At 46.2% G+C, this 25,663-nt stretch overlaps 1 protein-coding gene across 1 annotated transcript in view; it reads left to right on the forward strand.

The window, feature by feature from the left end:
* Positions 1-25,663, forward strand: part of IGSF21 (immunoglobin superfamily member 21) — a 386,505-nt gene that overhangs the window by 342,318 nt on the left and 18,524 nt on the right. The window contains exons 5-6 of the mRNA XM_038747515.1: positions 15,046-15,161; positions 22,078-22,549. Of these exons, the coding sequence (XP_038603443.1) occupies positions 15,046-15,161; positions 22,078-22,549 (588 nt within the window). The remainder of the gene's footprint in view (positions 1-15,045; positions 15,162-22,077; positions 22,550-25,663) is intronic.

A 25,663-nucleotide genomic window follows, 5' to 3' on the forward strand; every position in this document is an offset into this window, starting at 1 on the left:
TCGTTCTCACCTGTCCCACCGTCGACCGCTGGCCCACATCATAGCCCTGGCCTGGAATGCCCTCCCTCGGCCCATTTGCCAAGCTAGCTCTCTTCCTCCCTTCAAGGCCCTACTGAGAGCTCACCTCCTCCACGAGGTCTTTCCAGACTGAGCCCCCTCCTTCCTCTCCCCCTCCTCCCCCCTCCATCCCCCCACCTTACCTCCTTCCCTTCCCCACAGCACCTGTATATATGTATATATGTTTGTACATATTTATTACTCTATTTATTTTACTTGTACATATCTATTCTATTTATTTTATTTTGTTAATATGTTTTGTTTTGTTCTCTGTATCCCCCTTCTAGACTGTGAGCCCACTGTTGGGTAGGGACCGTCTCTATATGTTGCCAACTTGTACTTCCCAAGCACTTAGTACAGTGCTCTGCATACAGTAAGCACTCAATAAATACAATTGATTGATTGATTAAGTGACTTGCCCAAGGTCACTCAGCAGACAAGTGGAGGAGCCAGGATTAGAACACAAGTCCTCTGATTCCCAGGCCTGTGTTCTTTCCATTAGACCACTTGCCTGTTGGGTGACTCCGTTCATGTCAATTAACATCTCTGGGCTTCAGTTTCCTCATCTGTAAAATGGGGATTCAGTATGTGTTCACCCTCTTACTTAGACTGTGAGCCCAGTGTGGGACAGGTCATGTATCTGACTGTGTTCAACTTGATTACCTTAGATCTTTCCCAGCATGTAGTATGATGGTTGGTACATACTAAGTGCTTAATACATACAATTATTATTATTATTATCATCATCATCATTATGCTTGAGATGTTACACACATTACACCAGGTCTACAGCATCGTGTGATAATAATGATTATGGTATTTGTTAAGCACATGCTATATGCCAGGCTTTGTACTAAGCACTGGGGTGGATAAAAGCAAATCAGGTTTCTTTTCCAAATGGGCCTCACAATCTCAATCCCCATTTAACAGATGAGGTGACTGAGGCACAGAGAAGTGAAGTGACTTGCCCAAGGTCACACAGACAAGTGGCAGAGTCAGGATTAGAACTCATGACCTTCTGACTCTGAGGCCCATGCTCTATCCTCTACTTCATGCTGTTTCCCATCACCTGCACCCTTTTGGGGAAGTTCTCCAAGTTCTCTGTAATAATAATAATAATAATAATGATAGCATTTATTAAGCACTTACTATGTGCAAAGCACTGTTCTAAGCACTGGGGAGGTTACAAGGTGATGAGGTTGTTTCACAGGGGGCTCACAGTCTTAATCCACATTTTCCAGATGAGGTAACTGAGGCCCAGAGAAGTTGAAGGACTTGCCCAAAATACCACAGCTGACAAGTGGCAGAGCCAGGATTTGAACCCATGACTTCTGACTCCAAAGCCTGGGCTCTTTCCACTGAGCCATGCTCTGTAATGAAAGGTGTATCTCGGTGGATGATAGGGGCTGGGGAGGGGCCTTGACCTTCCAACTCCAGATTCACTGCCATCCATATTCCAGTAGCAGAGGGAGATCGCAGGCTGAAAACGCAATTACCTGGCAGAAGAGTGTCTCGGGCCACATCTGTACGGAACAGGGACAGGCCAGCTGAAAACCAGACTGTCCAGGATGAAACTGCTTCTTTTTTCTTTGGCCCATATAGATATAACCTTAATGTCCACCCAGCCAGTACACAGAATTCATGGTACTGCCCAGAGCTCTGTATTTTCAGCTCTTCAATTCTCCTTTAATAATAATAAAATAATAATGGCATTTATTAAGCGCTTACTATGTGCAAAGCACTGTTCTAGGTGCTGGGGAGGTTACAAGGTGATCAGGTTGTCCCACGGGGGGCTCACAGTCTTAATCCCCATTTTACAGATGAGGGAACTGAGACACAGAGAAGTTAAGTGACTTGCCCAATGTCACACAGCTGACAAGTGGCGGAGCTGGGATTTGAACCCATGACCTCTGACTCCAAACCCCGGGCTGTTTCCATTGAGCCATGCTGCTTTAGCCCCCCACACCTCATCTCTAATAATAATAACAATAGTAACAATATTATAAATTGCAGTATTTTTAATGCCTTACTCTGGGCCAAGAATTGTACTAAGTGCTGGGGTAGCTACAAGATAATCAGTTTGGACACAGTTCCTGTCCCACATGAGGCTCACCTGGGGCTATGTAGAAGGGAGAACAGGCTTTGAACCCCCATTCTACAGATGAGGAAAATGAGGTAGAGGGAAGTTGAGTGACTTGCCCTAGGTATCTCACTATTATTACTGTGATATTAGTTAAGCACTTAGGTGGATATAAGTTAATCAGTTTGGACACAGTCCTTGTCCTTCATGGGGGATGGATGCGCACACACACACACACCTACCACCATTTGAAAAGTTTCCTTTCCCTTCTCTCTCCCTCATTTCTCACTCCACCACCCCTGACCCACATACTCTCCCAACTAACTCTCTCTAATCTTCAGAACCAGGCTCACCCCCTGAGCTCAGAAAGACCAAAGAAAGCCTTTCATTGGAGGAATCAGCTCTTTTCTTCCTCTTCCCTTTCCCCCCTCCCTTTCTCCTCATGTTCATCTAGGCCAAGCCCGCTCGCTATATAATTACATGCCGACAACTGTTAGGTCAGCAGAGATGCTTTATAACTCCCCATCGCCTGGATCTAAATTTAGGGGCCTCAGCATAAGGAAAAGTTTCCCTCTTTGGATTAAGGTCCTTAATTACATGTGATTTGTGGTTTTCCAGTCTGGAAAGCACCAGAGCCCTGTGATTTAATGCCTGCAAGTGAGGAAGGGAGGTTACAGGTGAGAGTGTCAGTAGAAAAGGCAGAGAGAAGGGAGAAGGAGAATCAGGTAGGCGCCCGTTGAAATCCAGCAGAAAGTGACAGTTGCCTTTAAAGGACTCTTCACGGATCTGTGGTGTGACTGTAGTGTTAATAGCTGGGTTGAGCTCTCTAATTACAATCTGCCCAGAGTCACAGGGGCTGGGGTTATGCCCTTGGTTCAGGGCTCTCACCACAGACAAGGTGTCTCTATTCATTTGGCTCAGGCATTCAAAAGCACAAAGACTCATTTATCCTCCTGCACTCCCCCACCTGGGGTGCTTGAGGAGATCCATGGAGAGGGCCAGCTGTGTGTTAGAAATAACTTGATTCCCTTTGGAAGCAGTGTGGCTTCCTGGCAGTCAGAGGACCTGGCTCCTAATCCTGGTTCTGCCAGGTACCAGCTGTGTGACCTTGGGCAAATCACTAAACTTCTTTATGCCTCAGTGTCCTTATCTGCAAAATGGAGTTTCGATACCTGTCTCCCCTCCTACTTAGACTGTGAACCCCCAAGGGACCTGAATATCTTGTGTCTATCCCAACGCTTCATGTAGTGCTTGGCACGTAGTAAGTGATTGTCAGATACCACTATTATTATCATTATTGTTAGGTTTCTTGAAGTATTCCACCCCAAACCCTCATAAAGTGTCTCCCATCCATGTGACTCTTCCTTCTGAAAAGTCTAACCTCCTCAGCATGCAATCAGTTAACCTATTTTTTAAATTAAGTGTTTACTACATGCAGAACACTGTCCCAAGTGCTTGGGAGAGTAAGATGCAATAGAGTTGGTAGACACAAACCTGATTCTCCAAGAGCTTTCAGTCTAGTTGGGGAGAAAGACATTAAAATAAATTACAGGTTGGGGATGCAGCAGAGTATAAGGATATGGACAAAAGTGATGTGGAGATGGAGACTACCAAAGTGCTTAAGGGGTACAGAGCCAGGAGCATAGGTGATGCAGAAAAGAGAGTAGGGGGGGAAGATGAAAGCTTAGTCAAGGAAGGCTTCCTGGAGGAGATGTGATTTTAGTACACCACAAGACATATTACAGTCTAGAGGATCAGACAGACATTAAAACAATTTATAAATAGAGTGTAAGGATATGTACAAAAGTCCTGTGGGGCTGGAGGTGGAGTGAATATCATCCGTGCTTGGGGAGTACAAATCCAAGTACATAACTGACACAGAAGGGAGAATGAATAGGGGAAATTAGAGCTTAGTCTGGGAAGGCTTCTCAGAGGTAGATTTTATTAAGGTTTACTAGATGAGGAAAGTGGCAGTCTGTAGGATATGAAAAGGAAGGAAGTTCCAGGCCAGTGGGAGGACGTGGGCAAGAGGTCAACTGCTGGCCTGTCAACTCTCTCAGAAATGGACAGGAGTCTAATGCTCCTACTTTGATTTTCCTGGTGGAAGACTTGGGGGCCAAAGAAGGGAAGTGCCTTGCCTGAGGGCAGAATACCTCCGGTAATTTAATCAGAAGGCTGTGTCAGAAATGAAGGAAGGGATGGAAAACTGAAGAATCCAGGGCCAGAAGAAATCTCTAGTGGTAGTCAAGCTCATTAATAATAATAATGGTGGCATTTGTTAAGCGTTTACTATGTGCAAAGCACTGTTCTAAGCGCTGGGGGAGATACAAGGTGATCAGGTTGTCCCACTTGGGGCTCACAGTCTTAATCCTCATTTTACAGATGAGGTAACTGAGGCACAGAGATGTTAAGTGGCTTGCCCAAGGTCACACAGCTGACAAGTGGCGGAGCCGGGATTTGAACCCAAGACCTCTAACTCCCAAGCCCACGCTCTTTCCACTGAGCCACTCATTGAGTCTGTGCTCCAAATTCCAGGAAAGACAGTGCCATGAAAGCCTAAGAAAAGTCATTTACCCATTAGTCAGGTCCAGCTCAATATTCTGCCTTCACAGTGGCAGTAGGAACCTGGAGTCTAGTCCTGGTTCTGCCACTGGTCTGCTGTGAGACCTTGGGCAAAGTCACTTCACTTCTCTGGACCTCAGTTTTCCCATCAGTGAAATGGAGATCGAATACCCATTCTCCCTCATAGACTGTGAGTGTGGAACGAGGACCGGATCCAACTAAATTATCATATTTCTACCCCAGATCTTAGTGCAGCGCTTGGCACACTGAAAGTGCTCAACAAATACTTCAATTATTGCTATTATAATTATTATTTTCATTATTATAATTATCATTATTATGAGGTTCAAAGCATCCCAGGCAATGGGAGCTCTCCTGTTCTTAGCAATCTCCAGGAGTGCAGACTCCCCTTGGAGTCCCTCTATAAAGCACAGGCCCAGGAATCAGAAGGATGTGGAGTCTAATCCGGGTTCCACCACTTGTCTGCTGTGTGACCTTGGTCAAATCACTTAACCTCGCTGGGCCTCAGTTCCCTCAACTGTGAAGCGGGGATTAAGACTGTGAGCCCCACATGGAACGTGGACTATGTCCAAATTGATTGCCTGATATATACCCCAGCACTTACAACAGTGCTTGACACATAGTAAGCGCTTAACAAACACCAAAAAAAAAAGAAACAACCAGAAGTGGAGGATTGTTCCATGGGGCAGGGCCAATGGGGGAGATTAGGGTAGAAAATGTTTCCTAGGCCCCGTGGGAGTGAAGGACATCAGAGAGTTGGGCTGGGGCCTCAGTAATTGAAATCAGGGAAATCAAATTCTTCCTGACAGGGCCAGACCAGATTTGTTCAGTCTCTCCCTCCTTTAGTTGGGACTTCCAGGGACTATCTTGTGCCACAAGCCCTTAGGAGCTCCTGCCTGAGAAGGGGGCAGGGGGAAATCTGGATGGAGGGTCCAGGTTGGGAAGCGGCCCAGGAGAGGGACAAGCAGCTATGAGAGACAGTAAGCAACATAAAGGTGGTTTAAGCAGCATGTGTGGCTTAGCAGATAGAGCATGGGTCTTGGGAGTCAGAAGGATCTGGGTTTTAACCCTGGCTCTGCCACTTGACTGCTGTGTGACCTTGGGCAAGTCACTTCACTTCTCAGTGTCTCAGTCACCTCATCTGTAAAGTGGGGGTTAAAACTGTGAGCTCCCTGTGGGACATGGATCGTGTCCAACCCGATTACCTTATAAATACCCCGGGGCTTAGTGCAGTGCCTGGCACATAGTAAGCTCTAACAAATACAATAAAAATAAATGCTGGGTTTTCTGAGACTACACCAAAGATGGGAACCAGTGGAGGAGAAGAAGAGTCAGTCCCTACATTAAACCGCTCTCATCTCATGACCGACCTTGAGCGGCTCATTTTAAGGAGCTGGAGAGGGTCCTGAGAAAGAGCATCGAAATGATGAACGGGTGGGAAGGCAGAACCTTTAAAGAGAGGTCAGACGAGGTGGAAGACATAAATACGGGAAAGGCTGAGGGATAAATTAACGACCATTTTCAATTATACGAAGGCTGGTGGTGACCCAATGGTCTCCACCTCTATTATCTATAGCTGTCCTTCACGCTCAAAGACAATGCCTCTGCTCACCTTTGGGAGTGCATGTAGCTGAGAAGGCCAAGGTGTGATCCACAGTCCCCTCCAATACTGGGCACACACAAAGACTGCTCTTTGTTGGATTCAATCAATCAATCAATCTCATTTACTGAACTCTTACTATGTGCAGAGCACTATGCTAAGTGTTTGGGAGGGTACAATACAACAGAATTAGCAGACCCGCTCCCCAACCATAACGAGCTTATAGTCTAGAGGGGGTGGATGGGTTAAGGATGGATCATGAGGAAACAGAAGAGATTTTGATTAGGCCCAAGGAAACACTTTGCAATGTAATAAATTATAAGTGGGGGAAGTAGCAGAGCTTAAGGATACGGCCATAAGTGTTCTGGAGGTTGAGTGAGTACCAAAGTGCATAGAGGGTACCGACTCAAGTACGTAGGTTGAACCAAAAGGAGGGAAAATAGGAGGGGGAGATGAGGTATCAGTCAGGGAAGACTTCCTGGAGAAGTATGATTTTATTAATGCTTTGAAGATGGGAAAAGTAATGTCCTGTAGAGTATTTAGGGAGAGGAAGTCCCAGGAAGGAGATTTTAGTTAGTTCACGCTTAATGGTTTCCAATTTGTGACGCAATAATTGGGTGCAAAGAATAGCACTCAACTAATAAACAGTAAATAGCTGTTTCTCTACTGGGATACAAGCATGGGACTACAACCTGTGACCTAATTTTCCAGCTATTTCTAGCTCTCAATAGGCCTCCCACCTGAAACACCTAGATAGTCAAGGAACAGGTATTTTAGTGAGAGTGGTGGGGCAGGGGAAAGAGAGAAGGAGGACCAGGTGATCTGGTTATGCTGCACGTTTGAGTGCGTCCTATGACATGAGACCTTTTCAAGGGGAATCTGACTTTAAAGACTGTGTCCTTTTACCCCAGCTAATATGGTATATGGTGAAATTGCCGTGTAGATAATATATATGTCTGAAATATATTGAAAACATCCCCAAATTGGCCAGTTTTACTGCTGTTTAAAACATATTCATGTCACACGCCATATATTTCAGATATCGAGAAATGACACCAATTCTAAAGGAGCTTAAACACATTTAATATATTGTCACATAAACGGCTCAAGCATGGAAGAGTCAGTGGAAGCCTAACTCGGGATGGCATGGCTATAGAGTAGGGCATAGAGGAGAGCACAAGAAGGTTTGGTCCACTGGGGAAAGGGCTGGTGTTCTCTTGGACCAAAGAGAATGCATGTGGTTCCAAGCCCCAAAAGAGACTGGGAACCATTAGCCATTGGGCTAATTAGACCAGGTGGAATGGCAGACCAATACGACAACAGGAGATCAGAAGTCAGGAAACCAGTACACCAATGGGAGGTCTAGAAGAACCAAAGTGAGGGTCTCTGGGAGCTCAGGCCATTGTGTATCTCCTCCTCTCTGACTCCTCCAGCACCTTTCCACACATTTGAGGTCTGATATGGAGAGGAACTAGACTGATGTGGAGAGGAACTAGACTGTAAGGTTGTTGTGGGAAGAGAATGGGTCTACCAACTCTGTCATATTGTACTCTCTAAAGCATCAGTGCTCTGCACATAGTAATCATTCAATAAATACCATTGACTGATGCCTTACTTCCCTGAAAGAGGAGTAGGCAAAGGTAACTAGGGTGCAGGAACACCATGCCCAGAAGTGGAGAGATGCCCACTCACACAATTTTATTCTGGACCATCCAATTTCTGGTGGTCTCTCTAGTCTGATACAGTGGGCAGATAGTAAGAGGAGGGTTTCAGCAAGGGGAGGTCCAGTTTCATTGAGGCCGAGATGCCACCGAAAGCAGGACTTCTCTCTCACCCTCCTACTTGGTCTGTCTTCATTGGGTCCTCCTATCTCCCCGGAATTCCCATTTAGTCCTCCCCACATAAGCATAGCGAGATCCTGAGGGTTTTGGGCCTCCATTTCCGTGACTCTCACAGCAACTCTGAGAGGCAAATGTCCAATATCTTTCAGTGTTGGTCTTAAAGTGAATGATTCAAAACATACAGCCCCACGGTACCCTCGACAGCTTTCCCACAGGGGCTACACCAGAGCCCCGGCTTGCCCATGATCTCATCTTCAAGCCATTCTTGTCCCTGAGGTGAATGGCTGTACTGAGGGAGGAGGATATGAAAACTTAGCCTCCCTTCATATTCCTCCCCCAGATCACAAGGACCAAAGATGGTCAGTTTGGGGCTGAGGAATTTGATTTCCAAAAAGGTCCTATTGTTGGTCTAGGAGAGCTTGGAGGCTGTGAGGGGTCTTCTGGCTGGAGGTGAGCCAGATAGCTCTGGGTGGATTAGAGGGGCTGAGGGGAAGGGAGATGGAGAGGGATGAGTAGGAGGACAGAAATTTCATGTTCAGTCCATGGCCATTACACTGTCTCGGCTCATGAATGTGGCCAATAACAAGGAAGTGGGATAGCTCGGGATGAGGGGAATGAAGGCTAATAAAAGGAGAAGTAGCTTGGTCCAGTAGAAAGAGCAGGGGCCTGGGAATCAGAGGACCTGGGTTTTAATTCCAGCACTATCACTCATCTACTGTGTGAACTTGGGCAAGCCACTTAACTTCTCAGTGTCTCAGTTACCTCATCTGCAAAATGGAGATTCAATACCTGTTCTCCCTCTTACCTAGACTGTGAGGCCCATGAGGATGACCTGAATTTTTCTTTGCATTTTTTAAAACGGTATTTGTAAAGCACTTACTATGTGCCGGATATTGTACTAAGCACTGAGATAGATACAGGGTAATCAGGTTAGACATAGTCCATGTCCCACAAGGGGCTCACAGTCTTTGTCCCCATTTTCCAAATGAGGTAACTGAGACACAGGTAAGTGATTTGCCCAAGGTCACACAGCAGACAAGTGGCAGAGCTGGGATGAGAACTCCCAGGTTCATGCTCTATCCGCTAGGCCACACTGAGGTAAGTAAACCCGTCCTTTAGACTGTAAACCCGCTGTGGTCAGGGATTGTCTCTCTTTATAGCTGTATTGTACTTTCCAAGCTGTACTTTAGTACAGTGCTCTGCACATAGCAAGCACTCCATAAATATGACTGAATGAATGAATGGGTTATCTGGTATCTGTCCCATTTCTAAGTACAAGTTCTTGGCATATAGGAAGCACTTAACAAATACAATAATAATAATAATGATAATATTAATAATGATAATTATTCAGACACTTCCAGCGGGAGCCCAAAGCCCAAAAGGCTACTCCCCAAGGGCAGTAAGGGAGAATTTATGAGGCCCCACCTAGGAAGCCGAGGGAAAACCATTTCTCAGCAGCATCTGTGCGCTGCTTTCTGCTACTGTAATTACACTGAAAGAGGTGGGTGACAGTGTGCAGTGGAGAGAGACAGGTAGGCCTCTGAGCAGCTGCCACATAAAAGGGTCGATTGCCACCAATGCCAGGCCCCCCAAAGACATGTTTATCTCACCACCACTCATTTGGAGGGGGTGAGGAAGGCCCAGCCTCAGCCGCTGTTACTGCTCAGTTCACGACTGAATTTTCACATAAACCAGGGAGTTGGTTTTTTTTCTCTGCCCCTTTATCATCACCCTCACAGGAGAATGCCTGTAACTGTCGATCAGAGGTGACCCCGGCCATCCTTCCTCATCAGTCGGAGATCTGGCCACCGGCCAACCGGCAGCGGGTACTACGGGGCAAAGCATGAACTTTGGCTGGGCATGAATCAGACCAGCAGGGCAGGGGTTGGGGGAAGTCAGGTAGGGTTAAAGGAGTCTTGTGACCAAAGAGATAATGAAAAGAGTTGGGCGCGTTCAATTAATATCAACGATTGATTGAAGTGAGGGAAGCTGGGTTCTCATCCCCCACTTTCTCTGCTGCTTATTCTCTGTGTAACCTTGGGTCAGCTGTTTAACCTATCTGATTAAAATAATAATAATAAAAATAATAACATGGCCTAGTCAAAAGAGCACTGGTGTGGAAGTCAGAGGGTCCTGAATTCTAATCCCTGCTCCTCCACTTATCTGCTATGTGACTTTGGGTAAGTCACTTCACTTCTCTGTGCCTCGGTTACCTCATTTGTAAAATGGGGATTAAGAGTGTGAGCATCATGTGGGAAAGGGACTGTGTCCCACCTGATTAGCTTGTATCTACCCCCGTGCTTAGAACAATGCTTGACAAAGTAAGTGCTTAACAAATGCCATCTTGTTATTATTATAATCATTATTAATAATAGCAATAGTAGTAATAATGTTAAGTGCTTACTGTATGCCAAACACAAGATAATCAGATTGTGAATAGTCCCTGTCCAATGTGAGGCTCACAGTCTAAAAGCAGAATCTCCATTTACAGATGAGGAAACTGAGGCCCAGAGAAGTTGAGTGACTTGCCCAAAGTCTGACAGTGGGTAAATGGGCTGCTTTCTTCATTTGTAAGATAGGGATATTACCTCCAGTCCTCCCTTCCCTCCCTCCCTCCCTTCCACAGAGGGATGTGGAGAAGCAGCATGGCTCAGTGGAAAGAGCCCGGGCTTTGGAGTCAGAGGTCATGCGTTCGAATCCCGGCTCTGCCACATGTCGGCTATGTGACCTTGGGCAAGTCCATTCACTTCTCGGAGCCTCAGTTACCTCATCTGGAAAATGGGGATTAAGACTGTGAGCCCCATGTGGGACAACTTGATCACCTTGTATCCCCCCAGTGCTTAGAACAGTGCTCTGCACATAGTAAGCACTTAATAAATGCCATCATTATTATTATTATTATAGTAAGTGCTTAACAAATGCCATTATTATTATTATTACTGTTAAGACAAAGAGCTTATTGACAGAAAAGTTCTTTTAACTCTATGGAAACAGCAAAATTTATTTGGTCATAGAGGAGGGAACAGTACTGAGTCTTAATGACTGGGTGTCTGATTTCTGGATCTTTTCCTAATGCCATCACTGCCTCACCTTGGGAAATTTCCAAAAACATGGTCTCTGTGTCTTTGAGGTTTCATTAGGTCTTGGAAAGCCATTGGAGGTGGAGGCTGGGGAACAGGCTGCACTTCTCAGCCAAGTCAGGAATCTCCTACTTCCTTGTCATCGACTAAGCAGGGTGGCAGCGTGGCCACATTGATGCTCGTAGCAACGCTGCTGTCATGGAAAATCTTTTCGGTGATGTGGGAACTAGGACACTTGTTTTCTAGTCCTGGATCTGTTGCTAGCGACCTAGGGCTCTCCTCTTACCCTCCCTATTCTGCAGTTTCCCTTCTTACAATGGAGATCAAACCCCTGCTCATCCCTACACTCAGGGATATTTTAAGAGTTCAGAGACAGAGAAGCAGTGTGGTCTAGTGGATAGAACATGAGCCTGGGACTCAGAAGGTCTTGGGTTCTAGTCTTGGCTTTGCCACTTCGCTGATCTGTGACCCGGCGTAAGTCGCTTCACTTCTCTGTGCCTCAGTTTCTATACCTGTGAAATAGGAATTCAATTTCTATTCTCCCTTCTATTTAGACAGTGAGCCCATGCGGGTCATGGACTCCCATCAGACCTCGTAATCATGTCTCTAACTCAGCATTTAGTTCAGCACCTGGCATAAACTAAGATTGCAACGAATATTATTATTATCATTAGTATTATTCTTTTGATATTTCTGGCCTTCCTGGGTTAATTTTTATTATTATAAGGTATTTGTTAAGTGCTTACCATGTGCCAGACATTATACTAAGCTCTGAGTTAGATACAAACAAATCAAGTTGAACACAGTCCATGTCCCAAATAGGGCTCAAGATCTTAATCCCCATTTCACAGATGAAGTAACTGAGGCACAGAGAAGTGAAGTGATTTGCCCAAGGTCACACAGCAAACAAGTGGTGGAGCTGGAACTAGAACCCACATCCTCTAACTTCCAGGCCTATGCTCTATTCACTCCTAGGCCTGTTCTGCTTCTCCCTTTCTGTGTTTATCTCACCTCTCTGGGTGAGCTCTCTTTCTCCTCTAATTTGTCTTTCACCTCCCACCACCTAACAATAATGGAAGTCACCCTGTCTGGAGGTGTGGGAATTTGTGGGTCACAACCCTGTGGTCATTGTCACCTCAGTCATGTCCCCTCCCAGGCTTTACCCCAACTTTCTGAAGATCAATTAATCAATCAATCATATTTGCTGAGCACTTACTGTGGGCCAAGCACTGTACTAAGTACTTGGGAAAGTATGATGTAACAATAAACAGACACATTCCCTGCCCCAAACAAGCTTAAATCTAGAGGGGGAGGCAGACATTAATATAAATAAATGAATTACGGATATGTAATGTAGTATGAATATGTATGTATGTAATATGAAGAATCCTAATATTGTTCAGACTGTTGTTCTACAATCCTAATATTGTTCTACAATCTGTAGACTATAAACTCACTTGTGGGCAGAGAACATGTTAACCAACTCTGTTGTATTGTAATCTCCCAAGCTCTTAGTACAGTGCTCTGCTTACAGTAAGTGCTCAATAAATATGACTGATTGATTAATTGATTGATTGTGCCATCCTTCCTTATTCCATTCCTAGCTCTGAGGCCTGGCCTGTGGATGGGAGAGAGAAATAATGAAGATCCTTCTTCCTTAAGGGATTCAATAAACAAGTTTCAGTTTCTGTGGACAATGCAAATCAAGGGACAACTTTTACTACCATGCAAATCACATATAAATGTTCAGATAGATACCCATGTGATCCTCCTAACACCCCCGAGTGTGGCCCCTGGAAATTCCAGAAGGAAACCCAATGACCCATGGAATCCAATGGTCTAGAAGAGGGACTGCACCTCCAAGTGGGAGTGGGAGACTCCCATCTCACCCTAAGGATTCAGGGAACCCAGTTCTTGGGTTATTGGCCATGACCCAAACCTACCATTCCCAGACAGCTCCAGGCTACCTCACAGTACAACCGGGGTTGCGTGCCTTGAAAAGTCAGCCAAATCATGGGATACATTTTACCATAGACTTATATGTTATAAATTAAAATTTGTTCCAGAACCTGAAATTCCTCTTCGACTAAGGATGATACTGATAAAAACAACTGATTACCGTTTAATTGTTGTTAAGGCAATTCAAAGAGTAATATTATAATGTTAGCTAATGAAACTTTGGAGGAGGCTACAGAGATAGAAACTTATTTTTCTGTGGTAGCAGTTTTTCAACTCCGATGAAGAACTTGCCTTATTTAGGTTGAACAGCAGGCTTCTTCTTGTCCTCACAAAGCACCTTGTAGCAGATCAACTCTTTCTGAAGACCACTTCATACATTTGAACGTTTGTGATTGTGGTATTCTTTGATCATTTTTAGAAAATTGTTGGCTTTTTTCAAAATTAATGCTAGACTTTTAGATCCCCAGATCTATATTTGGTGGTGGAGAGAGATCAAAACGTCTTCATTTTTTTTGCCCTCTTCATTCATTAATTCATTCATTCATTCAGTTGTATTTATTGAGCTCTTACTGTGCGCAAAGCACTGTAATAAGTGCTTGGGAGAGTACAATACAACAACAAACCACATTTCCTGCTCACAATGAGCTCACAGTCTGGAGGGGGAGACAGACATTAATATAAATAAATAAATAAATAAATAAATAAATAAGCAAGGCTGCATTGCATTGTCAAGGTGACAAACAATGGTAGAGTGATATCTGGGATTCATGTACTGTAGGGTGGCTTCAAACTAGGGAAATTTATCAAACAATAATAGCTGTATCTCCAGGCTTTACGTATCATGGGGCAACTTTAAGTAGAAGTAATGTATCAAATGATAATGACCGTATCTCCAGGTTGTATGCATTGTGGGGGAACTATACGAACTATACTTGGACAAAGTATCAAATAATAAAGGCTGTATACCCAAGTTCTCCACAACACGGGGTAACTGTAATTTGGGGTAAGGTATCAAGCGATGATGACTGTAACCCCAGGCTCTCTGGAATCATGGGGTAAATGTAATTTGGGGTAATTCATTCATTCAATCGTATTTATTGAGCATTTACTGTGTGCAGAGCACTGTACTAAGCACTTGGGAAGTACAAGTTGACAACATATAGAGACAGTCCCTACCCAACAGCAGGCTCACAGTCTAGAAAGGGGAGACAGGCAACAAAACAAAACGTATTAACAAAATTACATCAAAAGATAATGATTGTATCACCAGGCTCTTGGTATTGTGGGGTAACCATCACTTGGGGTAACATCACAGGATAGTGACTCTATCCCTAGATAATATAGATGATGGAGTAATTGTAACTTGAGGTAATGTATCAAACAATAATGACTATCTCTGGGCTCTAGGTATGGTGGGGAAACTGTACCTTGGGGTAATGTATCAAATAATGATGGCTCTAAATCTCCAGGTTATAGTCATTCATTTGTATTTACTGATCGCTTACTGTGTGCAGAGCACTGTACTAAGTGCTTGGGAAAGTACAATGCAGTAATAAAGAGAGACAATCCCTGCATATGAATCCTAGGTAGCTGTTCCCTGGGGTGTTTCTGTGCTAGAGCTTCAGTCTTGTGTGTGCCTTCTGCCTGAAAATGCCAACAACCACTTAGATGAAGAGCAGACAGAGGGAAAGTCCAGGCAGAGGGGAGGCCCAAGCAAAGATCTGACCCAGCTTTAATTCTCTTTCCCCAAGGAGAATGGGAGGCACCATTCTGGACGCAGATGGGGTGGGCTTCGAGGTCCCAGGTTCTGAGCTAATTGTCTGTGTTCTCCCCCTCTCACAGCTCCTCCCACTTCCATCGCGGTCATAGCAGCTGATTCTCCTGCCCCCTTCAGCCGCTATCAGGCCCAGAACTTCACCCTGGTCTGCATCGTTGCTGGAGGAAAACCAGCCCCCATGGTGAGTCTCTCTGGAGCCCCTAATGAACAATCCTAATCATAGTCTGGACATTAGCTAAGCACTTACCATGTCCCAAGCACTGTAAAAAATGCACATGTAGATTGGGTCGGATGCCATCTTCATCCCTCAAACTGCCCACATTCTCAATAATCAATAGTATTTTTTGAATACTTTCAGTATTGTGGAGCACTAATTAAGATGGAGACTAGTTATCAAATCCCCATTTTACCGATGAAGAAACTGAAGCACAGGGAAATGAAATGACTTGCCCAAGGTCACTCAGCAGACAAATGGCGAAAGCTGGGATTACAATCCAGATCCTCTGACTCCCAGGCTTATCCTCTTTCCACTAGGAAGACCAACTCTGGATGAGGTGCCGGGGAGAGAGCACACTTTCCTCTCCAACTCAGCCTGCAGTTTGACCTCCCATCTGGGGTTCATGCCTACAGGGAGCAAAGAACAGACTGAGCTCCCTCTGGGACCCTAAGCAAATCTTAAACCCGACAGTGATGCAACAGTAGAAAGAAAGAATCAAGCAACCAATCAATCAATGGTATTTATTGAGCATTTCATGCATGCAGAGCACTGTACTATGTGCCTTGGAGAGTACAGTACAATGAGTTGGAAGATATGTTCCCCACCTAATTCACTGAATGATAATGATGATGATGATGACATTTATTAAGCACTTACTATGTGCAAAGCACTGTTCTAAGCGCTGGGGAGGTTACAAGGTGATCAGGTTGTCCCACGGGGGGCTCACAGTCTTAATCCCCATTTTACAGATGAGGTCATTGAGGCACAGAGGAGTTAAGTGACTTGCCCAAAGGCACGCAGTTGACAGTTGGCAGAGCCGGTATTTGAACACCTGACCTCTGACTCCAAAGCCCGGGCTCTTTCCACTGAGCCACGCTGCTTCTCATAGCACTGAAGAGCTATTGATCTGCCCTATTCCCACGGAATGCTCTAGTATGTACCTGGGAAAGCTTTATTATTAGGTCACAGAGCAGACAAGTGGTGGATCTAGTATTAAAACCCAGGCCTCACTTTCTGTGAGAAGAATTTATTATTATTGTGTTTATTATTATTATTATTATTATTATTTATGGTATTTGTTGAGTGTTTACTATTTGTCAAGCATTGTGCTAAGTGCTGGGGTAGATACAAGTTTAACAGATTAGCCCCAGTCCCTGTCCCCTAGAGAAGCATCATGGCTAAGTGGCTAGAGCCCGGGCCTGGGGGTCAAAAGGTCATGTGTTCTAATCTCAGCTCCCCCACTTGTCTTCTATGTGACCTTAGGGAAGTCACTTTACTTCTCTGGGCCTCAGTTACCTCATCTGTAAAATGGGGATTGAGGCTGTGAGCCCCACGTGGGACAGGGACTGTGTCCAACCCAATTTGCTTGTATCCACTCCAGTGCCTGGCACAGAGTAAGAGCTTAACAAATACCATAATAACAATAATAATAATAATAATGATAGTCTAAGAGGTATTTAATCCCCACTTTTTAAGGATGAAGAAACTGAGGCACAGAGAAATTAAGCAACTTGCCCAAGGTCACACAGCAGGGAAGTGGTAGAGCCAGAAATAGAACCCAGATGCTCTGCCACCAAGGCCCATGCTCTTTCCTCTAAACCATGCCGCTTCTCTACCCAGAGTCCTTGCGCATGTGGGCCAGTGTTTATTTACTTGGCATTCATTCATTCAGTCGTACCTATTGAGCACTTACTGTGTGCAGAGCACTGTACTAAGCGCTTGGGAAGTACAAGTCGGCAACATGTAGAGACAGTTCCCACCCAACAATGGGCTCACAGTCTAGAAAACGGGTTCAGGGCTGTTACTAATGTCAACCTTAGAGGAGGGAAGAGGCCCCAGGATGTAGAGAGTGGGCCCTCACAGAGCAAACTTCCAGAGGCAAGTACTTCCCCAGCCATGGAGCCCAGCATTTGAACGCCAGCCTCTGCCCTGAGCCCAGTGACCAACAGTCCACATCAGGGCAGGACCTGGGGTACAGAACCGGACAGGGGGGTAGACCAGCTTCCCGAGTCGCAGACCTCAGGGTAGGCCGTCAGTTCTTGGAGGCCAGGGATCGGCTCTGCCTATACTACTTTACTCTTCTGAGCTCTGAGTCAAGTGCTCTGCACACAGTAAATGCTCAAATAATACTGCCGATTCAGTGATTGAAAACCCGCTGAGAAGAACGAACCAGTGTGTAAAGCAAAAGCGTTTGAGGAGCCACTGCCTCCCACGACCACTCCATCACCCCTCTGCCAGCTGAGACGCTGAAAGCCAACAGTGACATAGCAACCGCCCTTCTTAAGAGGCCCAGTTTTAGGCGTTGGAGGCCATTGGTTGTCCAGGATCTCGTAGCACCTGTCCTCCACAATATTCCAGAAGCAAAGTGGCCTAGTGAACAGAGTAAAGGTCTGGGAATCAGAGGACCTGAGTCCTAAACCCAGCTCTGCCACTTGCCTGTTTTGTAACCTTGGGCAAATCACTTCCCTGTGCCTCAGTTTCGTCATCTGTAAAATGGTGATTCAATACTCATTCATTCATTCATTCAATCGTATTTATTGAGCGCTTACTGTGTGCTGAGCATTGTACTAAGCAGTTGGGAAGTACAGGTTGGCAACATAGAGAGACGGTCCCTACCCAACAGTGGGCTCATAGTCTAGAAGGGGGAGACAGAGAACAAAACAAAACATATTCCTTCTTCATCCTACTTAGACTGTGTGGAAGGACTTTGTCTGACCGAATTATCTTGTAACTATTTCAGAGCTTAATACAATGCTATTTTATTTTTACATATTTATTCTATTTATTTTATTTTGTTAATATGTTTTGTTTTGTTCTCTGTCTCCCCCTTCAAGACTGTGAGCCCACTGTTGGGTAGGGACCGTCTCTATATGTTGCCAACTTGTACTTCCCAAGCTCTTAGTACAGTGCTCAGCACACAGTAAGCGCTCAATAAATACGATTGAATGAATGAATGATTGAAATGCTTGGCACCTAGTAAGAGCTTAGCGAAAACGGTAATAATAATTTTAAAAAAACCACTGCCCTCTCTGGTGCTTTCCTCAACTGCTGCACGCATCTGCTTTGTCCCAACACCTGCTTCCCTCAAAGTAGATGGGTCTCCAGAGATCTAAAAAAGGCTCCTTCTGTCTGTCAAAGCCTCCAGAGACCCTGGGCCTGCCCTTCCCAGCTGGCTAAGACATTTCAAAAAAATGTTCCACTATTTTAAAATCCCTGCCCACCTCCCCCCATTCTGCTGGCATTTACATTTCTCTGAGATGTCGGACGCTTGTCAGAAATTCTCCGACATAGATTACAATTCTGCTTCTGAAGCTGTTTTCACAAACCCCAACTAGGGCATTGTGCAAAGGAGAGCTGCTTTACAGAGCTATATAGCACTGGCATATTTCTCCTATCCTATATTTCATTCTCTCCTTCCCCAAGTTCTCCCCATCTACTCTTCTCTCTCACCCCATTGCCACTCCCAGCAGCTCAGTCTCCTCTCTCTCTCTCTCTCTGTCTCTCTCTCTGTCTCTCTCTGTCTCTCTGTCTCTCTCTCGCTCTCTCTCTCTCTCTCTCTGTCTCTCTCTCCCTCTGTCTCTCTCTCTCTGTCTCTCTCTCTCTCTCTGTCTCTCTCTCTCTTTTTCTTTCTCTCCCGCACACACACCTCCACTCTCTCCAGTCTCTCACACTGTACCCACCTGCTTCCTCACCCCACCTCTCACAATGATTTACTTATTTGATTTATTAAAACCACACCTGCTCCCCAGAGGCTTCTTGGTGCATGGACTGAAATATAAAAGTGACAAATTAAATTGCTGCAGCTCAAAACTAAATTTCCCTATTGAATGAGGAAGCAGGAGGACAATTTCCTACTCTCAGAACACAGTGCTCTCTGTTTGCCTCCTTCATCCCTGCACCACTCGCATCCTGAGTCACTCATACACACTCTCTCTTACTCCACCTTTCTCCCTCCTTTCTTCCCCAAGTATGATCTGTTTTCCCTTAGTCTCTTCACTCTCCCTCTGACTCCCAACCTGCCTTCTGCCCTTCAAACCTGCCCTCCCCTGCCTGTCCCCACCACCCGTCCAGCTTCCTCGTCCTCTCACACCCAACGCTCACTTCCTCTCTCTCTCTCTTCCCCTTAAATATTGGATGGAGAAAGTGGAGAACCAAAGCTAAGCAAGTGAGATGTTCCTTAGTTATATTATCTAACCCAGAGGCTGACAGACTGACTGGATCTAGCCCTGTTCAACTGCCCTTTCCCCATATGCTAATCATCAACATCATAATAATAATAATTGTATTTGTTAAGCACTTATTATGTGCCAGGCACTGGAGTAGATATGACGTAATTGAGTTAGACCCAGTCCCTGTCCCACTTAGGGCTCACAGTCTTAATCCCCATTTTCCACATGAAGGAACTGAGTCCCAGAGAAGTGAAGTGACTTACCCAAGATCACACAGCAGACAAGTGGTGGAGTCAGGATCAGAACCCAGGTCCTTTAGACTTCCTGGCCTGTGCTCTATCCACTAAGTGACGCTGCCTCTCTGTTTCATAATATTGGCTAATCACTTACTACGTGCCAAACACTGAGCTAAGTGCTGGGGAAGACACAAGGTATTCAAACTGGGGCACACGATCAAGGAGGGGGTGGGAGAATGGGAATTGTATTTACATTTGATAGATGAGGAAACTGAGGGCCAGAGAAGTGAAGGGACTAGCCCACGGTCATGCAGCATGAAAGTGGTGGAGCTGGATTAGAACACAGGTTCCCTGATTTCCAGGTCTGTGTTCTTTCCACTACGCAATGCTGCCTGTGAAGGAAGGAAAGGACTGGTGAGTGAAGCAAGGAAAGGCGGGAGATTCTATTAAGAGAAGCAACATGGTGTAGTGGCTAGAACATGGGCGTGGGAGTCAAAAGGTCATGGGTCCTAATTCCGACTCCCCCACTTGTCTGCTGTGTGACCTTGGCCTAGTCGCTTCACTTCTCTGTGTCTCAGTGACCTCATCTGCAAAATGGGAATTGAGCCTGTGAACCCCATGCGGGACAGGGCCTGTGTCCAGCCCAATTTGCTTGTATTCACCCTAGCACTTAGAACAATTACTGGCACAAAGTAAGTCCTTAACAAATCCTATAATTATTATTATTATTACTATTACTAAAAAGACATGGTGAGGAATCACCTCTAAATTTATGATTTCCAACTCCCTCCTAGGACACTGCCTTTGGAAGAATCAGTTATACCAGCACTGTGTTTCAGGTTCCCCCAACAGGACTGCGGGTTCTCTTGCCTAAACTTCTCCTGGAGAAGGAGACCTGCATGTGCTTACTCTAATAAGAGTGCTCTGCTTAGGCACTGCCCTTTCAACAGAAGATATCTTTTTTTATATATTTGTTAACTGCTTATTGTGTGCCAGCCACTATACAAAGCTAAGCTAATCAGGTCGGACACAGTCCATGTCCCACGTGGGGCTCACAGTCTTACCCTCCATTACACAGAAGAGGTAACTGAGTCCCAGAGAAGTTAAATGACTTGCCCAAGGTTACAGAGCAGACAAGAAATAGTATGGCATAGTGGATAGAGCACAGGCCTAGGACTCAGTTCATGGGTTCTACTCCCAGCTCCGCCACTCATCTACTGTGTGACCTTGGGTAAGTCAAAGCTTCTCTGTACCTCATCTGTAAATTGGAGATTGAGACTGGAAACCCTACGTGGGACAAAGATTGTATCTACCCTAGTGCTTAGTACAGTGCCTGGCACATAGTAAGCTTTTAGCAAATACCATAATAATTATTAAGTGGTGGAGCCGGGATTAACACACAGGTTGTTCTGATTCCCAGGCCCATGCTCTCTCCACAAGGTTACACTGCTTTTATGTAAGGGCTAGGCTGTTCCCACTGGAGGAAATGGGGAAAATGCCAGCGAAATGGGGAAACTCGGGCATTTAGCCTGGGATTCCCAGCAAGGATTTTGGAGCCCATCCAAGCCACCTCTCTGTTCATCCTGGGTTGAACCTTGCCAGATGGCGGATGGAGCAACCATGTCCCAGTGGAAAGAGCATGGGCCTGGGCGTCAGGAGACCCAAATTCTCACCTGGATCTTCCTCTTGCCTGCTGGGTGACCATGGGGAAGTCACTTCACTTTTCTGGGCCTCAGTTTCCTCATCTTCAAAATGAGGATTAGACACCTATTCTCCCTCTCCCTTAGACTATTCACCCCAATCTGATTATCTTGTGTCTTGTATCTACTCCAGCACTTAGGGACTTGTCCAATCTGATTATCTTATATCTACTCCAGCACTTAGCAAAGTAAGTGTTTAACAAATACTGCTATTATTATTATCACTTTTATTCTTATCATTATCATTGTTATCATGAAGAGAAGTAGCACGGCCTAGAGGTAGAGCATGGGACTGGGAGTCAGAAGGACATGGGTTCTAATCCTGGCTCCACCACTTGTCTGCTGTGTGGCCATGGGCAAGTCACTTCACTTCTCTGGACTTCAGTTACTTCATCTGTAAAATGGGAGGGTAAGACTGTAAGACTCATGTGGAACAGGGACTGTGTCCAACGTGATAAGCTTGTATCTACCTCAGCGCTTAGTACGGTGCCTGGAAGTGCTTAACAAGTAATAAAAAATGATAAAAAAATAAATTACAGATAAGGTCGGGGGATTTAGTCCAGATCGATGGCAAGATTCTGAGTCTTGAAACACACTCAGGGACAACCAGGGGATAGGGACCTGGGGGGGCACTGAAGGAGGACCAGAGGACGCAACTAGTCAGAGTCTGAGAGGTCACATCCCTCAGGGATTGACAACTGCCCACCAGCCACCTTTTCCTATCCCTCCCTGTCTCCCTCCTTTTGCCTCACCACCCCGCCCCATGTCATTTCAGGTTTACTTCAAACGCGACGGGGAGCCCATCGAGGCAGTCCCCCTGCCGGAGCCCCCTATTGGGGCCGCCGCCCTCCAGGACAGCCGTGCCTTCCGCAGCCTCCTGAACCGTGACCTGGATGACACCAAGATGCGGAAGTCACTGTCCATCCTGGACGTGCAGGGCCGGGCCGGGCGGCCCCCAACAGAGGACCCGTTCCGGGGCCGGACCCCGGACCCCGGCCTCCTCTCCAACCCCACCCCCGAGAGCATCCCGGAGACCGTGGTGAGCCGGGAGTTCCCGCGCTGGGTCCACAACACGGAGCCCGTCTACTTCCTCCACCACAGCCACGTCCCCGTGAGCGACGGCACCGTGGAGGTGCGGGCCCTGCTCATGTGGACCCTGAACCCACAGATAGACAACGAGGCACTCTTCAGCTGCGAGGTCAAGCACCCTGCCCTCTCCATGCCGATGCAGTCCGAGGTCACGCTGGGTAAGGCCTGCCCAGCCCCTGTCACTTACCGCCCCCCAGTCCCTGGGGCTGGGAGGGCCTGTCAGAGACTGAGCCAGACTGAGACAACCATGGGTGGTTGGGCCGGGGGAGAGTCCATTGGAGCCATCAACCCACCCTACTTTCTCCAGCAAGGGGCCTTGTGGAGGGGAAGCAGAGGGAGTCCCCCAAAACACTGTCCCTCCGCACCTCGGTGACATCCCCGGTGGCAAAGCAGGAGGTTGGGCTTCGGCCCAGCCTCTCCAACGTTGGTGGCTCTGCCCCTTCATTCCTGAATCTTATGGCCCAGGTCCTAGGTGGGGATCACCATGGGACTCGTCGTCATGATAGCCAAGGACCCAGGGATAAGGATGGAGTTAGGATTTGGAAATATGGGAAGAAGTTTAGCTGTGAACACTATCTGAAGGTAACAGGTTGGCCTAAAGGATGTGAGGAATGAATTGAAGGACCGAGGGGGGAGGGCTCCCCAACTAAGGATGTGGAAACCCTAGAGCAATGAGTTTGTAATCCCAAATCCACCAAGGACTCACCATGTGACCCTACCCTGACCTCTAAGTTCTTGGATGACTTGGAGAAGCCAGGAGGGGAAAGCTAATGGGGTAAGTGCGGCTTCTGCTCTCAGCAGACAGAGGTCTGTGGGGTCTTAGATCAGTTATCTTGCTGCCACATTTTTTATGTCTGTGCCTTTAAGAGAAATACTAACCCCCTCATCACCATCCCCAAACAAGGCAGAACTTGGTCACAGGCAGAAATGCAGCACCTTCCTCTGCCCCATTGCCAAGCTGTGAAAAAGGCAGAAAGTGTTCTCTGTGAAGGACGGCCAGCCACAGTGTGAGAGATTCAGTCAATCACATTTATCGAGTGCTTACTTTGTGCAGAGCACTGTACTAAGTAGTTGGGAGAGTACACTTTAACAATAAATGGATGCATTCACTGCCCACAATGAGTTAACAGTCTAGAGGGGGAGACCCACATTAATATAAATAAATAAAATTACAGAAATATGCATAAGTGCTGGAATGGGGAGCAAGGGAGAAAAGGGAGTAAGTCAGAGTGACACAGAAGGGAATGGGAGAAGGGGACAGGAAGGCTTAGTCAGGGAAGGCTTCTTGGAGGTAATTTTGAAGTTGGGAAGAATAATTGTCTGTCAGATTTGAAGAGGGAGGACATTCCAGGCCAGAGGCAGAATGTGGGCAAGAGGATAGAAATCAGAGAGACAAAATCGAAGTACGGTGAGAAGGTTGGCATTGGTGAGAGAAATGTGCAGGCTGGCTTGTAATAGGAGAGTAGCAAGATGAGTTAAGAGGGGCCAAGGTGATTGAGTGCTTTAAAGCCAATGGTGAGGAGTTTCTGTTTGATGCAGAGGTGGATGGGCAATCACTGGAGATTCTTGAGGAACCCTTATCTTCTTGAGGCCCTTCCTCTATTCCCAGTGCCCCCTCCCTTTTTTTTAATGGCATTTAAGTGCTTACTACATGCCAGTCACTGGACTAAGCTCTGGGACACAAGTTAATCAGGTTGGACAGAATCCATGTCATCATAGGCCTCACGGTCTTAATCGCCATTTTACAGATGAGGTACATGAGGCCCAGAGATGTTAAGTGACTTACCCAAGGTAACACAGCAGACAAGTGGCAGCACTTGAATTAGAACCCAAGTCCTTTTGACTCCCAGACCCCTGCTTTATAATAATGATTATGGTATTTCTTAAGCACTTACTTTGTGCAAAGCATGAATACTTTTCTTCTAGACTGTGAGCCCACTGTTGGGTAGGGACTGTCTCTATATGTTGCCAACTTGTACTTCCCAAGCGCTTAGTACAGTGCTCTGCACACAGTAAGCACTCAATAAATACGATTGATTGATTGATTGATTGATTGGAGTAGACAAGGCAATCAGGTTGGACACAGTCCCTGCCCCACATGGAGCTCACTTTATCCACTGGGCCATCTCAAATGCTTGTTAAACACTAACTGTGTGCCAAACACTGTACTAAGCACTAGGGTAAGAATAATAATAATAATAATGGCATTTGCTAAGTGCTTACTATGTGCCAAGCACTGTCCTAAGCACTGGGGGAGATACAAGGTAATCAGGTTGTCCCACATGGGGTTCACAGTCTTAATCCCCATTTTGCAGATGAGGTAACTGAGGCACAGAGAAGTTAAGTGACTTGTCCAGAGTCACACAGCAGACAAATGGCAGAGCAGGGATTAGAACCCACGACCTCTGACTCTCAAGCCTGACTCTTTCCACTAAGCCAGTCTGCTTCTCATATAAAGGGTAGACACAAGATAATAGGTAGGACATATACCCTGCCCCATGTGGGGTTCACAGTCCATGTAAGAGGAAAAACTGGTATTGGATCCCCATTTTACAGAGGAGGAAACTGAGGCCTGGAGAAGCTAAGTGATTTGCCTAAAGTCATCCAGGAGATGTGACAGAGCCGCTGAGCCCCTCCAGATCAAGTAGCAAAAGTACTTACTGTGTGCAGAGAACTGTACTGAGATCTGGGAAGGAATGCAGAGGTGAGAATTAGATTTGGAGAGAGCATTTTTGCCCCAATAATTCCCTACTTCCCCGGGGTGGGGTGGGGGGGAGTTTAGGGTGACTCTGCTGACTCTGCTGTCCTGTCTCCCCTAAGCACCACTCCTCCCCCGCCACCTTCGAGGGCAGAGGCACTTATCACATCCACGGGGCCAGGAGCACAAAGCCTGGCTTTTCCCCTCCTCTCTTGGGCTCAGCAAAGATTAGCTGATGTTCTAAAACGAACTAATCCTAGTGAATGCTATTCCTTATCAAACAGTTCATTGAGCTGAGTCTCTCTGAGAGTTGCTCGCTCCTGTCAGACCGCGGCATTTGCATAGTAAAGACAAAATACCTTTTATGTTCATCTTGGCTGCATAGCCACCTTCAGTGGAGGGAGACACAAACCTCCCTCTCCAACAAAGGACCCCAAAGAAACAGCTAAGAGCTCTGTATGGAGTAAAATGCTCTTGCTCGATCTCTGTAGCTTTCTCTCTCTTCTTCCCTCCCTTTCTCTCTTACTCTCTCTCTCCTTCTCTTCCCCTTGCTCCTCCTGCCCACATCCATTCT

The sequence above is a fragment of the Tachyglossus aculeatus genome, chromosome 5 (genome assembly GCF_015852505.1).
Source record: "Tachyglossus aculeatus isolate mTacAcu1 chromosome 5, mTacAcu1.pri, whole genome shotgun sequence".
NCBI classification, from domain to species: domain Eukaryota; kingdom Metazoa; phylum Chordata; class Mammalia; order Monotremata; family Tachyglossidae; genus Tachyglossus; species Tachyglossus aculeatus.